Source organism: Desmodus rotundus, chromosome 3, assembly GCF_022682495.2.
Source record: "Desmodus rotundus isolate HL8 chromosome 3, HLdesRot8A.1, whole genome shotgun sequence".
Taxonomy (NCBI): domain Eukaryota; kingdom Metazoa; phylum Chordata; class Mammalia; order Chiroptera; family Phyllostomidae; genus Desmodus; species Desmodus rotundus.
Genome location: NC_071389.1, coordinates 37,184,780 through 37,197,823, shown reverse-complemented (window position 1 = coordinate 37,197,823; position 13,044 = coordinate 37,184,780). Strand labels below are relative to the sequence as shown.

The 13,044-nt window shown below is 43.6% G+C and overlaps 1 protein-coding gene across 3 annotated transcripts in view; it reads left to right on the top strand.

Annotated features, from left to right (window-relative positions):
* Positions 1–6,927: 6,927 nt before the first annotated feature.
* USP24 (ubiquitin specific peptidase 24) overlaps positions 6,928–13,044 on the top strand; it is a 131,970-nt gene continuing 125,853 nt past the window's right edge. For all 3 annotated transcript variants that reach the window (XM_024571090.4, XM_053920953.2, XM_024571089.4), the window contains exon 1: positions 6,928–7,898. In XM_024571090.4, coding sequence (XP_024426858.2) covers positions 7,581–7,898 — 318 coding nt within the window. In that variant the 5' untranslated portion in view covers positions 6,928–7,580. The remainder of the gene's footprint in view (positions 7,899–13,044) is intronic.

Sequence of the window (13,044 nt, the reverse complement as noted above, 5' to 3'; positions counted from 1 at the left end):
AACACCAAAAGCACTAGCAACAAAAGGGAAAAAAAGATAAATTGGACTTCATCAAAATTAAACATTTTTGTGCTTCAAAGGACACTACCAAGAAGTGAAAATACAGCCCAAAGAATGGGAGAAAATATTTGAAAATCATACCAAGGTATGATTTCATAGGTAAAGGACTGGACCTAGAATATAAAAGAACTTAACAATAAAAGCCTAACCTAATTCAAAAAGAGGCAAAAGACTTGAATAGACATTCCTCCAAAGAAGACATACAAATTGACAGACAAGCACATGAATAGATGCTCAACATCATTAGCAGGGAAATGAAAATCTAAACCACAAAATGCCACTTCACATGCACTGGGATGGCCATGAACAAAACATCAGCGTATAAGCACTGGAGAAGATGTGGAGAAATCAGAACACTCATACGCTGTGATGGGAATGTACAATGGTTAGGGCGCTTTGAAAACAATCTGGCAGTTTCTCAAAAAATTAACATAGAGTTGACATTATGCCCAACAACTCTACCCTTAGATATATACCCAAGAGAAACAAAAACATATGTCCACACAAAAGATTTCACATAAATTGTCATAGTGGCATTATTCACAAAACCCAACTGGTAGCCACAACTCACATGTGCGTTGTTAATGGGTAAACAAAATGTGGTACGTCCACATAATGAGATACTATTCGGCCATAAAATGGAATGAAGTACTGATACATTCTACGCAACATGGATAAAGCTTGAAAACAGTATGCTAAGTAAAAGAAGCCAGACGAAAAGACAAAAAAATCTTCCTATAAGATGCCACTTACAGGAAGTTTCTAGAATAGGAAGACTACAGAGACAAAAAGTAGTTTAGTGGTAGTTTGCTCAGCACTGTGGAGAATGAGAATAGAGGGGTAGTTGAAAGGTATGGGCATTCTTTCTTAGGTGATAACAATGTTCTGAAAATGACTGTGGTGATGGCCGCACATATCTATGAATATACCAAAAGCCATTGTACACTTTAAATGGGTGAACAGTAGGGTATGTGAATTACATCTCAATAAAGATGGTACCCTCCATCTCCCCTCCAAAAAAATCAATACCCCAAAAAACTATGTAAAGTATGGCTGTTGATGCCAATTGTCTGGTGGTTTTAAAAAAATATTTTCTAACGTATATAATGGGTATGAATTTGCATCCATCGAAATCTGGTACATTAAATATCATTTTACTTTAATTTTTGAAATAAATTAAATCTCACTTCAACCCTTATTTGCCAAAGTATTGAGATGTTAAATTATAATGTTCATATGTGCAACTATCACCACGGTCAATTTTAGAACATTTTCATTGTAACTAGGGTTCCCGCCGCCGCAGCAGCAGGATTTGTACAAGTTGCAGGGGTCTTCTGCAACCTAGAGCACCAGGAAGGGCTCTCTGGTCCTTAGCCTATACTGCTCAGCGTTGAAACATCACAGTCTCAGCCTGCACAGGCTAAGGTCCTCTGAGTGCAGGTCATTTTGCTGCTTCTCTGTCCTGCTGGAGATTGAGGGATTTTGTGAGAGCTGGATGTCCACGGTCCCAGGCAGTCATTTCTCTTTAAGCTGTCTCTGCTTCCTGAGGCACCGTCAGGCAGCAGAGCAATCACAGAATCTGCAAAATCCTAACCTCTTCCCTGTCCTGCAAAATCTCCTCCTCTGTCAGGGCCTGATCCTTTTACCCACTACCTTGAAGTGCCCTCCACCATCTTCCCTTCTATGGGATTTCCGATTCCAGCAATAACAGACCTGCTTGTTTAAGACCATCCCTTCTTATTGAGAACAATCAGACAAGCTGGTCAAAACAGAACACATATCTGTTTAAAAGCACTGGAAAGTTTTTAAGTGAGAACTGGAAAGTTTCAAGTTCTCTTCAGGTAAGAACTTGAAGGGCCAAATTCCAAAGAGAACAAAAGTACAGAGGTTAGCCCATCATCATTCAGCACTGCTTCTCCCTTTCATTCATTTGCTGATTCTTAATCAGCAACAAGGGGGCAAGAAGCTGAGGGGAGCTTTGGGCAGTCTTAGGAGACTGAGATGACAAATCTTGAAGATCAAAGGCCACTAAAGAGGAGGCCCTGTGGTAAACGCCCTAGGCTTTCATTTCGCATGGTAATCCGTCACATTGGTTGCCCCCTCAATGAGCCATACCTTTTTGTGTCGCTGCCTTTCAGTGGTTACTCTTCACATTGGCTTTGGGGATGGCCGTGTGATTTGTTTTTATGAAAAGTCCATCAATAAAAGTGACGCAACGAGAGACTTGATAAGCACTTACCAACAAGGCTTTGTACTTTTGGAATTATGCCTCTTAGAACCCAACCTCCATGCTTAAGGAATCCAGGTTATCCCAGTGGAGAGATAGGCCATGTGGAGAAGCCCTGGAAAATGAGATATCACGTGAGAGAGAGAGACCACGTGGAACAGCAGCAAATGTCCCTAGCCAAGCTCACAGGGGAATGCAGCTTTAGAGTGGTCACAGCCAACACCAAATAGAGCAGAACTGTCCAGTCAACCTAGAGAAGTATGAAAAATAATATACTGTTGTTATTTCAAGCTACATCTATTGGGGTGGTTTGAGATACAACCAAAAAAACCCCCCCAAAAACAAAAAAAAAACCCCACCAGTTTGGAAGCCTAAAGAATGCTAGGAGTAAGGGTAAACAAAAACAAACAAATAAACAAAAAATCCAACCCTTACAAAGCTGAGGTCTGGTTTCAAAAGAAACGTAACCCTTTATTGGATTGAGTTGCTCACCATCCCTCCTCCCAGCTGCCTACCAGAAGCTAAAATAAATCCTCTTGTAGGGAAGATAGTATTATCTAGAACTTCAGGTCATCTATACAGTTTTTAACCAACATACAACATACAAAAGACAATGCCCAGAAAGTTTTAAAAATGATGCTTACAAAAATATAAGAATTGACTGGTAGTCAAGAGAGAAGTCAGACAATTGGAACATAACCCATAGGAACGTAGGAAGAGATCCAGATATGGAAGTTCTCAGCCACAGATTACAAAATAACTGATTAATATGTTCAATAAATTAAATAACAGGATAAAGAGTTTTAGCATACATGTAGAAGTCTTCAGAATTAGAGTGAAATTATGGAGCTTAAATGTTCAATAACGGACATTAAGAAGTTGAAGATAGACTTCGCAGCAGGTAAGATGTGGCCGAAAAGAGAATCTGTGGACCAGATGAGAGAACAGAATAAATCCAAACTGCAGCACAGAGAAAAGAAATAAAAAATACATAAGTAAGCATAGGAGTCAGATGCGACTCAATGAAAAGAGCCCCACATTCACATAATTGAAGTCCCAAATGGTGAGGAGAGAGAGAATAGGACAGAATCAATGTATAAAGAAATAACGGCCAAGAATTTTCCAAACTGATGAACAATTTCAAGCCATATAGTCAGGAAACTTTACAAACTCCATTAAAGACAAGTAAGAAGAAAATCCCCCCCACGTTATAGTAAAACTGCCCGAAACCAAGAAAAAAAAAACCAGATTGTAGATTAGAAAACAAAACAAAACATTATTACTCATAATGTTTTTCTATTTATCTGAATCACTTCAAAATAAAGTACTTTAAACAAAGAAGCTTATTTCTTTTTTTCCCCCCATCCCCCACCCTGCCCCTTTTGTTTTCTATATCTCTGGGTCTGTTTCCATTTTGTTTATTCATTTGTTTTGTTTTTTTAGATTCCACATATAAGTGAACTTGTATGGTCTGCCTTTCTCTGTCTGATTTATTTTACTTAGAAAATACTCAACACTCAATTCTTCATTTCCAAGTGGTTACCTAGGGAGGCTGATTGGTCTTGTCTGCTAACTAGATTCTCCACCTTATTCTTCCTCCCTTCTAGACCATTCTCTACACTGCAGTTGGGTTGATCTAAAATTTAAATAATAACATCTCCGTCTTCTATATGAATCTTTCAGTGGCATCCCATTCCCTCAGAATGCAGCTCAGACTTCTTATCACAATTTAACAAGCCCTCTCAGGTCTGGTGTCTACCTTTCCAGATTCCTTTTTGACCACTACCTCTACCTCTCTAGAATTCTATGCTCCAGCCACACTCCACTGGCTTTTAATTCCTCTAAATTACTTTCCTCTCACCGACTCCAGGGTCTTTCTTGCAGGCTATTCCTATTCTTTGGAACTCTCTCCCCTCATCTCATATTGCTTTTCCTGGCTTTCCTACTTCCTGTCAGATTACAGTTTAAATACCATTTGCTCTTGGAAACTTTCCAGAATTCCTAGAGGAGGTAATTTACTCCACAGAGGGCAAGAAATTTGCCCCTACATCCTGAAATGTCCTCATCAAAGCACCTACCCCACTTTATGAGCACTGCTTGTCTATCACCTGGTGGAGACGGTCAGTTTTAAAGGGGCAGAAACCATGTATGTCTTGCTCACAGTTATCTCCCTAGTCCTCAGCCTGGCTCAAAATAAGCACTCAACAAATACTTTTTAATTGCTTATTAATTAATATTAGAAAACCCTCACATCTTATCTTCAAGACAGTCCATCATACTTCCCTTGCAGACCTAGCTATTGTTTTTTTTTTTTCCAGGAGCTTCTAGACAAGTAAATGTGAATTGCATGTTATTTAATTTTTCTGTCCTTTTAATGTTTTCAAGAATTTGCTGCAATGAAAATACAAAGCAAGAAATAAATAAAAATTTAGCAAAATTTTGAATATTCATTCCATAGGCCTCTCCCCTGCTATCCCAATTCAAGAGTTCAAAGTGCTCACTTGCTTTCTCACATGCAAAGGAGTGTAATTATACTGCTTGCATCCTCAAATGACACTCTGGCTTTTCAGTCACTCCAGGATCCAGTTCAAAAAATGGCCTTCCTTGTTTTTTGTAGCTTTGGTGGCTCCTTTCCAATTTTTATCACAGAGTTTGTTTTTCTCTGCTTCCTCTTCTCAGCTCAGCACAACTTCCTCTGTCGTGTTCTATAAACCTGCCACTGTTGATGAGTCTTTTTATGTGCCATCTGAATTGGTCGGCTCTGTCTCATTACCTCTTGGGTCCTATTTTGAACTTTAGTGGCAAACAATTTTTCCCTACTTGTTACTTTCTCTTCCCTTGTAACTCATTTCTTAATTTGGCCACTTAATTAACTGTTCATTTGACAAAACTGAATGCCCCCACTTTTCCATCATCAAATTGTGGATGCTTTGTTTTCCCTTGCACTACCACTGCCAAAAACAGCACCTACCTGGCACCTGATCCACACTCAGTACATATTTGTGGAGTATATTAAATGTCTCGGCGTGTACTCCATGTACTCCATGGCAGGCTGCTCGGGCTGATTTAGATTACCTTTGTTCTCCATATGCCACAGATAAATATCTAAAACATTACTGAGTACCTAAAACTTTGTAACACTTAATAAAGTTTCATTTAAATACATACGCTGTGCCCTGGCTGGTGGCTCCATTGCTTGGAGTGACACCCCATGCACCAAAAGGTTGCAGTTTCAGTCCCAGTCAGGCACATACGTAGGTCGTGGGCTGGATCCATGTACAGAGCATGCAGGGGAGGCGAGGCAACCCATCGATGTTTCTCTCTCACAACCATGTCTCTCTCTTTTCTCTCTTCCCCCACCTTTTCCTCTCTCTCTAAAATCAATAAACACGTAATCTGGTGAGGATTAAAAAACAAATACACACTGTGATATGATCCAATTATAGTCATTATTCATTAGTAGGTTCTTTTCTGTTGTTCAGAAACTAAGAGACTTTAACTTCCTTTGGATATAAAACCTAGTCTTTGGTCTATAATCTAGACTAAATCAGTACAATGAATACAGTTACTTCATTTGAATGTAAACAGTGATACATTCACCCTGTAAATCAAATTGCTGGTGTTTACAAATATAGGTAGCAAGTACCAAGCAAGAAAGGTTCATCGTCCAGGTGAAAAGCTGCTAGTGGAGAGCAAATTTCTCAGTAGGGCCACTAATTTAAGATTGGGACAGTGACTGCTGGGTTGGGGACGGGTTTGAGGGGATTGGAAAGGAAGGTTGGTGGCCTTCGGGGTTCTGGAAGAAACCAGAGAGAGAGCATTAGAAGAGGAATTAAATTCGCAAGGACTCAGTGAGATAATGAAAAGGTATGTGACTTTGGGAGAGGGTGAAGAAAGGACCTAGGATTAGCCTGAATTAAAGGAAATTGAAGGGGCAGGGGAGGGGGTGGAGGTCCAGAGCTTAGATGGTGGGGTCAAAGGGACTGCAGAAGATATGGCCTTTGGGCTCTAATGCCAAAGGTGGGAAGAGAAAGCAAACAAAGCAAGCCTTAATCAGCGAAGTGAGTGCTCCAAGATAGAAAGGAACAGGGGAGCCCCCCACAAGGGCTGAAGCAGTGTGGTGGATGGGTCAGCATCAGGTGGGGAGCAGAGTGGGCCGTTGATGGAAGGTGATGGAGTCCCACTTTTTTTTTGTTTTTGTTTTTTGGGGTTTTTTTAAAGAACTTTTTTATAGAGCATTGGGATCTAGAGTTCGGGTCGTAGAATATACTTCAGACTCTCAGGGGATTGAGTTTGGTGGCCACTCAATGTTGGATGGAAAATTCAGGGAGGGTAGGGACTTCATTTCAACCGGTTTAGGGAAACTTCAGGGAGAGATAGAGGGTCTTGGGTCAAATGTACATGAGGATAAATTTCAGCTCGGGTGGGTCGACGTGCCTGGCTTGGGGATGAATTCTGTCGACGACGGGGTGTATTTCTGACAGTGTGGCAGGTGCATTTCCTTGGGAATCGGGTGAGTTTCCTTCTGGACCGGGGGCATTTTAGGCGGGGTGGAAGGTGGAACGCGGTCGCGGCAAGTGGATTGCATTCAGGCCGGGCTGCATTTCGAATCTTGCAGGGGCGAGCGAGTCCGGGACAGGGTGTCCAGCGGGGACTCAGACGGTTCGGCTGCGAGGCGGAGGGAACAGCGGGCAGGGCTGCGCTGGATCCACGGCTTGGAGACTTCGGGGACACTCCGTGTGGCGAGGTGCACTGCGCTCCCGCCCCTCCGGCTCCTGGGGGAACCTGTTGCTGGAGAAATGGGCGGGCTGCGGCGGCCACGACGGAGGGCCCTCCTTCGCCTCCGCCGGGGCCTCTCGGCGGCCCTTCTATTGTAGAGACGCTTTCTGTACAGCCCCTCCTTTAAAAGGAGAAAAAAAAAAATCCCCAACCTTCAGCCCTGAGCCAGCCGGAGCCTGGTGGCAGCTCCAGCAGCTTCCGGGAGCGGAGGCGCGGTCCCGCGGCGGGAGGCGGAGGAGGCGGCGGCGGCGGCGGAGGAGGAGGAGGCGGAGGCCAACATGGCGGCGCGCAGGGCTGGGCCGGGCCGCCGCCGCGCCTGAGCGCCCCACCGCCCTTGCTCGGCTCGCGGAGCCCACGCCCGCACCCAACGTGGCCGGAGCCTGTGGAGGGCGCAGGCTAGGAGCTCCGGCGCCCGCCGGCGCGCGGGGACGGCGCCCAGGCAGCCTCACGCGGCCCGCCAGGCCCGGGACTCGCAGCTTCGCCCGCCGGCCGGCGCGGCCCGGAGGCCGAAGCCATGGAGTCGGAGGAGGAGCAGCACATGACCACGCTGCTGTGCATGGGCTTCTCAGACCCCGCCACCATCCGCAAAGCCCTGCGCCTGGCCAAGAACGACATCAACGAGGCCGTGGCGCTGCTCACCAACGAGCGGCCGGGCCTCGATTACGGCGGCTACGAGCCTATGGACGGCGGGGGCCCCAGCCCCGGGCCTGGCGGGGGCCCGCGGGGCGACGGCGGGGGTGACGGCGGCGGCGGTCCTTCCCGCGGCGGGAGCTCCGGGGGCGGGGGTGGTTTCGACCCCCCGCCCGCCTACCACGAGGTGGTGGACGCCGAGGTGAGGAGCAGCCACCGTGACCCCCCCGCGGGGAGGCCAGTGGGCTGGAGGGGACACACCCCACTGGGCTAGGAGTGCGGGGGGGAGGCCCAGAAGCGAGGGAGCACCAGGTTCGTCGGGGACGGAGGTCACAGCACTGAGGTCAAGTGGGGAGACGGGTCCATAGAGCAAAGGCTGAATGGGACTTGGGGGTGGCGGGCAGCATTGCGCGCCGCGGTGAGGAGGGGGTCTCCTAGGCGTCGGGCTAAGCCCGCCAACGGAGCGATCCTGGGTCGGGGATGTGCCGGAGAGTCCGAGGCCAGCGTCCGCGGACACAGGAGCCTGGCGTATGCGAGGTCGCGTGTTTCGGGAGTCAGAAGTGGGGTACTAGAAGACTGGGTTAGGGTCCCAGATTTCGTGTCACCCGGTTTCAGTGAGCGAGTGGGAGGAGCACCACGTTCAGAGTCAGAGAAAAAGTGGGATGGGCCAGCCAGAGAGTAGTGGTCCTTTGCTAGGGGCAGAGGAGGATTGCTGGGGGTAGGAATGGGGTTTGGGTTTTATTTAGTCAGGGACCAGAAAGAGAGAAGATTGGGCAGGATCTAAAATGAAGAGGGACTGGGCTGGGGCTAGGAATGACAGGACTTGATGTAAGGTGGGGGAGGGGCACAGCTGCCATAAGGTCGGGGTTGGGGGTACAGGCGGTAATAAGGCCGGGTATTCAAAACGGTAGGGATCGGACTGAGAGAGGTTAGAGGTAAGAGGGACTAGGCAGTGAAGGGGACTGGACTTGGAGGATGAAGCTGGGACCAAGTCTGGGTAAGGGGAGTACTTGTCATAGATAAGGTCATAAATGAGGGAAAACTAGCCTGGGAAAGGGACTGTGTGCGGAGGGACAGGGTGGGAGATAAATGGGAGTGGAGGAGTCTGTTAAGAAGAAAGTGCCAACGAGGGGAATGGCTTCGATGATAAATCTCGAGTCTGGGTAGAGAAAATTAGGACTGTTTGGTGTGGGATGTGAGCAAAGAACATGGGCGGGGTGGGCGAGGGATGAAATGAACTTAAACTGCAGTTTAACAAATGATGAACCAGAAGCACCATGGCAGCTCACGGCAGGAATTTTGGTCGGTTTCGTTGGTTAGTGTATTTCGAAGGGTCCAGTAGAGCAGGTGGGCCTAATCACAGAAAAACACATCTCCACTTAGTGGTTTGTGTTCTTAAATAGGTAAAGGAACTTGTATAATTCTTAAAGAAGCTAAGCCTTCTGAAAGATTTTTTTTCTAAAGTGTTATATTCTTTTAATTATATGCTTTTGCAGCATTTGCTTGGGCTGAAGTAGCTTGGAAAGAAGGCACTTCCAAAAACCAGGTTTCTTCCCAAGATTTCTTTGGTTTCCAGACTTGCATATACGTGATTGATTGCCCTGTGTTACCCAGTATCTCAGCTGTTTCATTGACTAATGTATGGAAGTGAAGATTGTTATTCCTAGTTTGGGGATTTTTTTAAAATTCTGTGTCATTAAGTAACTGTACTTAAGTCACTTTAAGCAATGAGCTTCTCTTTGCAAGCCCCCATACTCCTCTCCTTGTTCCTTCCAGTTTTTGACCCAGTTTTGAAATCAAGAAGAAAGCCATTGCTTTTGCTGAAGGCATTTGTAAAACTCTCCAAAGCTCAGTGTAATCCTCATTTTGTGAGAAATTTTATTCTTTTTTTCTTTTGTCACATTTTAATTTCCTGTGGTTGAAAAATCAAATTAAATTATAATGCTTGATGGTACTTTACATTAGCTGTACTGCCTGTGCATTTAAGTACAAAGTATTGGGACAGGCTGATGGTAGGCTGAGGAGTTTGCTTTCGTGTAAAATCCAGAGAATCTATACCTTTTTGAGGAGTCGTGTCAAGCTTTTATTTCCTCTTGACCTGTATTTGGCGGGGGAAGGTGGGGGGTAGACTGCAGCATTTAATATTGAGATTTCATGAGGCTGGTGACCTAAGGCTGCTTTACCCAGAAACATTTTGGCAGGAATGCAGGCAGACACAGGAACCTGGTGAGAATGTTTAACCCAATTTTTGCCTCTGTCCTTTTGGAAATTTTGCATGCCACCTGTACAGTGCGTTGTTCATCTTTGCTATAGTGGGAAACTGAAGCTTCCCTTGATCTTGGGAGATAGGGAAAGATGCTAGTTTTTGTTGAGCATCTACAACATGTCAGGCACTGTGCATTAGTTACTTTCTACAGTTGATTTAATCCTTAGTGAGACAGTTAATAACATAACCATTTTAGAGATAGGATTAGTTAGTTAGTGGCAGAGCCTAAATTCAAACCTGGTCTCTCTAACTTCAAAGACTGTGTTTTTCATTCTGCTCAGTTCAGGTTTTTAGGATTGCATTCATTTTAGGGTAAGAAGGAAAAATAAGGAAGGAAAGACATTTGGGGGCTACTGTACAATCTGTGAATGATGTGGCAAGCACTGAATCAAGGCATTAGGAGTAGAGTAATGGATAGAAGGAAAGGAGAATCATCGATTTTTAAAGCAGAAGACTTTAGAAATTGTTAGTTCAACTGCCTTGTTTTACATATGCATTCTTGCAGGCCCCGAAGGGGAAGTGGCTTGTCCCCACAGATCCAGTTAATGGAAGAGATGGAGCTAGAATTTAGGCCTTCACTCTGCAAGTCCAGTGCATGTTCTCCCTACCAGCTGTTTTCTTTCTTTCAAAGGAAAGAGACAAGACAGTTGTAGGTTAAAGGGGATGAAGAAAAGGGAAGTGTAACAAACTGAGCGAAGTTTGTCAGTTCTTGTATGATTTACCCATTTTATGTTTTTTAAAAAAATAAGTACCTTATTTTAAAATATTTAAAGCTTTATTTGATAAATAGGACATTTTAGTTTCAGTGTCCTCTTAAAAATGTTTGGGAATACAGATTAAAATCTAATTGTTAAAAAAGAAAAGTGATTACATTTATTTTTATATTTATAGTTTGGGGACAGGAATGATCCTCTCATTGAGTAAGCAATAAATGCCATCCATATACCTGGGCTGGGAGTACAGTGGTGACCTGAACAGGGAGGTTACATTCTAGTGGGTCCTAGGGCAAGGCCTCTCATTTTGACCTCCCAAAGTCATGTAGCTCGTTAGGGAAATCAGTTTAGTAATTTGGGCTCATGATATAATTAGGATTTGGCTTAAAAATTAAAATTTGGAAAGTAAAAGCATTTAACTTCTGGTTCAGTAGAAGCCAAGAGAGTACAGATAAAAAAGACCCAGATGTCTAGCAGTCCACATAGAAAAGCACAGAAAGCCACCTTTTAAATATCTTCTAATTAAGTAAAGGTATTGTTTTGCAGAAAGTTGTGTTTGGTTGTCACTGGTACTGTTGGATGTAGATGTATATATACAAGGGCCGTCTGGAAAAAGTCCAGCCATTGTTAATATAAGGAAAACGGTTTGTATGACATGATGTCACCTGGCAGCCAAGGAGAGTAGACAGGAAGGCATTGTATGAACAATGATGGCTTCACTGTACTAGTCGGTGGGGGCAGTAGATGCCCTTGAGTGAACATGTGTACTGTGTGGCCGTGGCATTCAAAATGACTAAGTGAGTAGAGCAACAAATATGCATCAAATTTTGTGTTAAACTTGAACATTCTTCCAAGGAATCTAATCAGATGATTCAGAAAGCCACGGCCTTGGGCAACTGGTGATTGACAGCTTGATCACAGCAACACACCCACTCAGGCATCATGTCTCATGCAGAGGTTTTTGGCAAAACATCAAATCACCCAGGTGACTCACCCCCCACTACAGCCCATTTGGTGCCCTGAGACTACTGGTTTTTTACAAAACTGAAATCACCTTTGAAAGGGAAGAGATTTCAGATCCTCGGTGAGATTCAGGAAAATACAATGGGGCAGCTGATGGCAACTGGGAGAACTGTGTGGGTCTCAAGGTGCCTACTTTGAAGGGGACTGAGGCATTATTGTCCTATGTACAATGTTTCTTGTATCTTGTATCTTTTATCTTCTTCAATGAATGTCTCTATTTTTCATATTATATGGACAGGCCTCGTAATTTTTAGCCTCTGAGTCTGGAAAGAACATCAAGTAGCTAGCTATCCAGTTTTCATTTTAAATAGCATTTCTTCAGAACCTTTCCATGGCTGCTAAGAGTCTATTCTAATATTAAAGAGAGTGAGATCTCACAACCGCTCTAAATAACTTACCCTGATATTTAGCACTCCCATCATCAGAGTTCTTTACTGTTTCCTATAGAGCTAATGTAAACCTCTCTGGCTACTACTAATGCCCCGTGGTTCTGCCCTCCACAGAGCAAGGAGAGTTGGTTCTTTGAGAACTGTGATCCTGTTCCAGGGGCCAGTAGAAATCAACCAGGTGTTGTCTTGGGCATCTTATAAAATTTAACAACTGTGAAATGTATCTTATTTATTATTAAGTCTCCTTATTTGTCTTTAGAAAATACAAAAATGGTGTCTGTTTTGCAAGGAGATTGCAATTAATAGCTTAGAAATACCTTTCTGTGATAATTTACGTTCTTAGAAGTGACATTTAATATGGTGAATTCCTTTTGTTCCGTTCCTGTTTTAATGTGGACATTCCTTCTGGAGTTATCTTGTCAGAAGTGCTTGCGAGATTTCATTGCTTCTTTGTTTTTTAAGAGCCCCAAAGTTGACCCTGCTATAGTAATAGATCTAAATCACATAAAAATAAAAATCACATTAATTTGTAGTTCCTTAACTCATTTATGCCTCTCTTTTTCCCCTCTTTGGTAGTAAGTGGTAGTTGTAAATGAATTAAAATTACAATACCATCAATATTTATATTAAGGTTTATATTAAAATGTGTTCTTTTCCCCCTAAGCTACACGGTCCTACTATATTTGAGTGTGAAGTAAGTATCAAGTAAATTTTAGTTAATTATTAGTGATTTGAAAACGTGACCTATAGGTTGTGATTTACTATGAGGTTGTGATTTACTATGATTTGGCAAATTTTTTTTAAATTCCATTTAAAGGTTTTACAGTAAAAAATAAGATTAAAAAATCAGTTGAAGGTAGATGAAGTAAATATAAGGAGTCTGAAAGATATAGCCTAATTTTTGAAATAATGTTTTATAATTTAGTATATACGTATCTCCTTTGGGAGTTGGGCCTG